This window comes from Theobroma umbraticum, unplaced genomic scaffold (genome assembly GCF_002168275.2).
Source record: "Theobroma umbraticum cultivar Fairchild unplaced genomic scaffold, ASM216827v3 scaffold_55.0, whole genome shotgun sequence".
NCBI classification, from domain to species: domain Eukaryota; kingdom Viridiplantae; phylum Streptophyta; class Magnoliopsida; order Malvales; family Malvaceae; genus Theobroma; species Theobroma umbraticum.
Window position 1 is genome coordinate 3,362,256 of NW_018397270.1, and position 223 is coordinate 3,362,478.

General features: G+C 39.0%; 1 protein-coding gene across 1 annotated transcript in view; it reads right to left on the reverse strand.

Moving 5' to 3' along the window:
* The window catches only part of LOC149526548 (putative late blight resistance protein homolog R1B-17), a gene marked incomplete at its 5' end in the record, with an annotated part of 2,132 nt that overhangs the window by 436 nt on the left and 1,473 nt on the right, over positions 1-223 (reverse strand). The window contains one exon of the mRNA XM_089785290.1: positions 27-223. This exon is cut by the window's right edge and continues 795 nt beyond it. Coding sequence (XP_089641416.1) covers positions 27-223 — 197 coding nt within the window. The remainder of the gene's footprint in view (positions 1-26) is intronic.

A 223-nucleotide genomic window follows, 5' to 3' on the forward strand; every position in this document is an offset into this window, starting at 1 on the left:
AGATGTTGCAAATTAGTACCGCGTACTTTTACCCCTTGTCCAGCATCATGATCCTCAGAATAAGCTATAAGATGTTCCAAATTGGAGAGCTTATGGATCTCAACTGGTAATTCACGCACAAGAGAGCGTTTCAAATCCAAAGTTACTAAGTTGCGCAACTTAGCTAAGGACTTTGGGAGCATCTTTACCTTTGTGTCTCTTACACTTAAATATTTCAAATGCA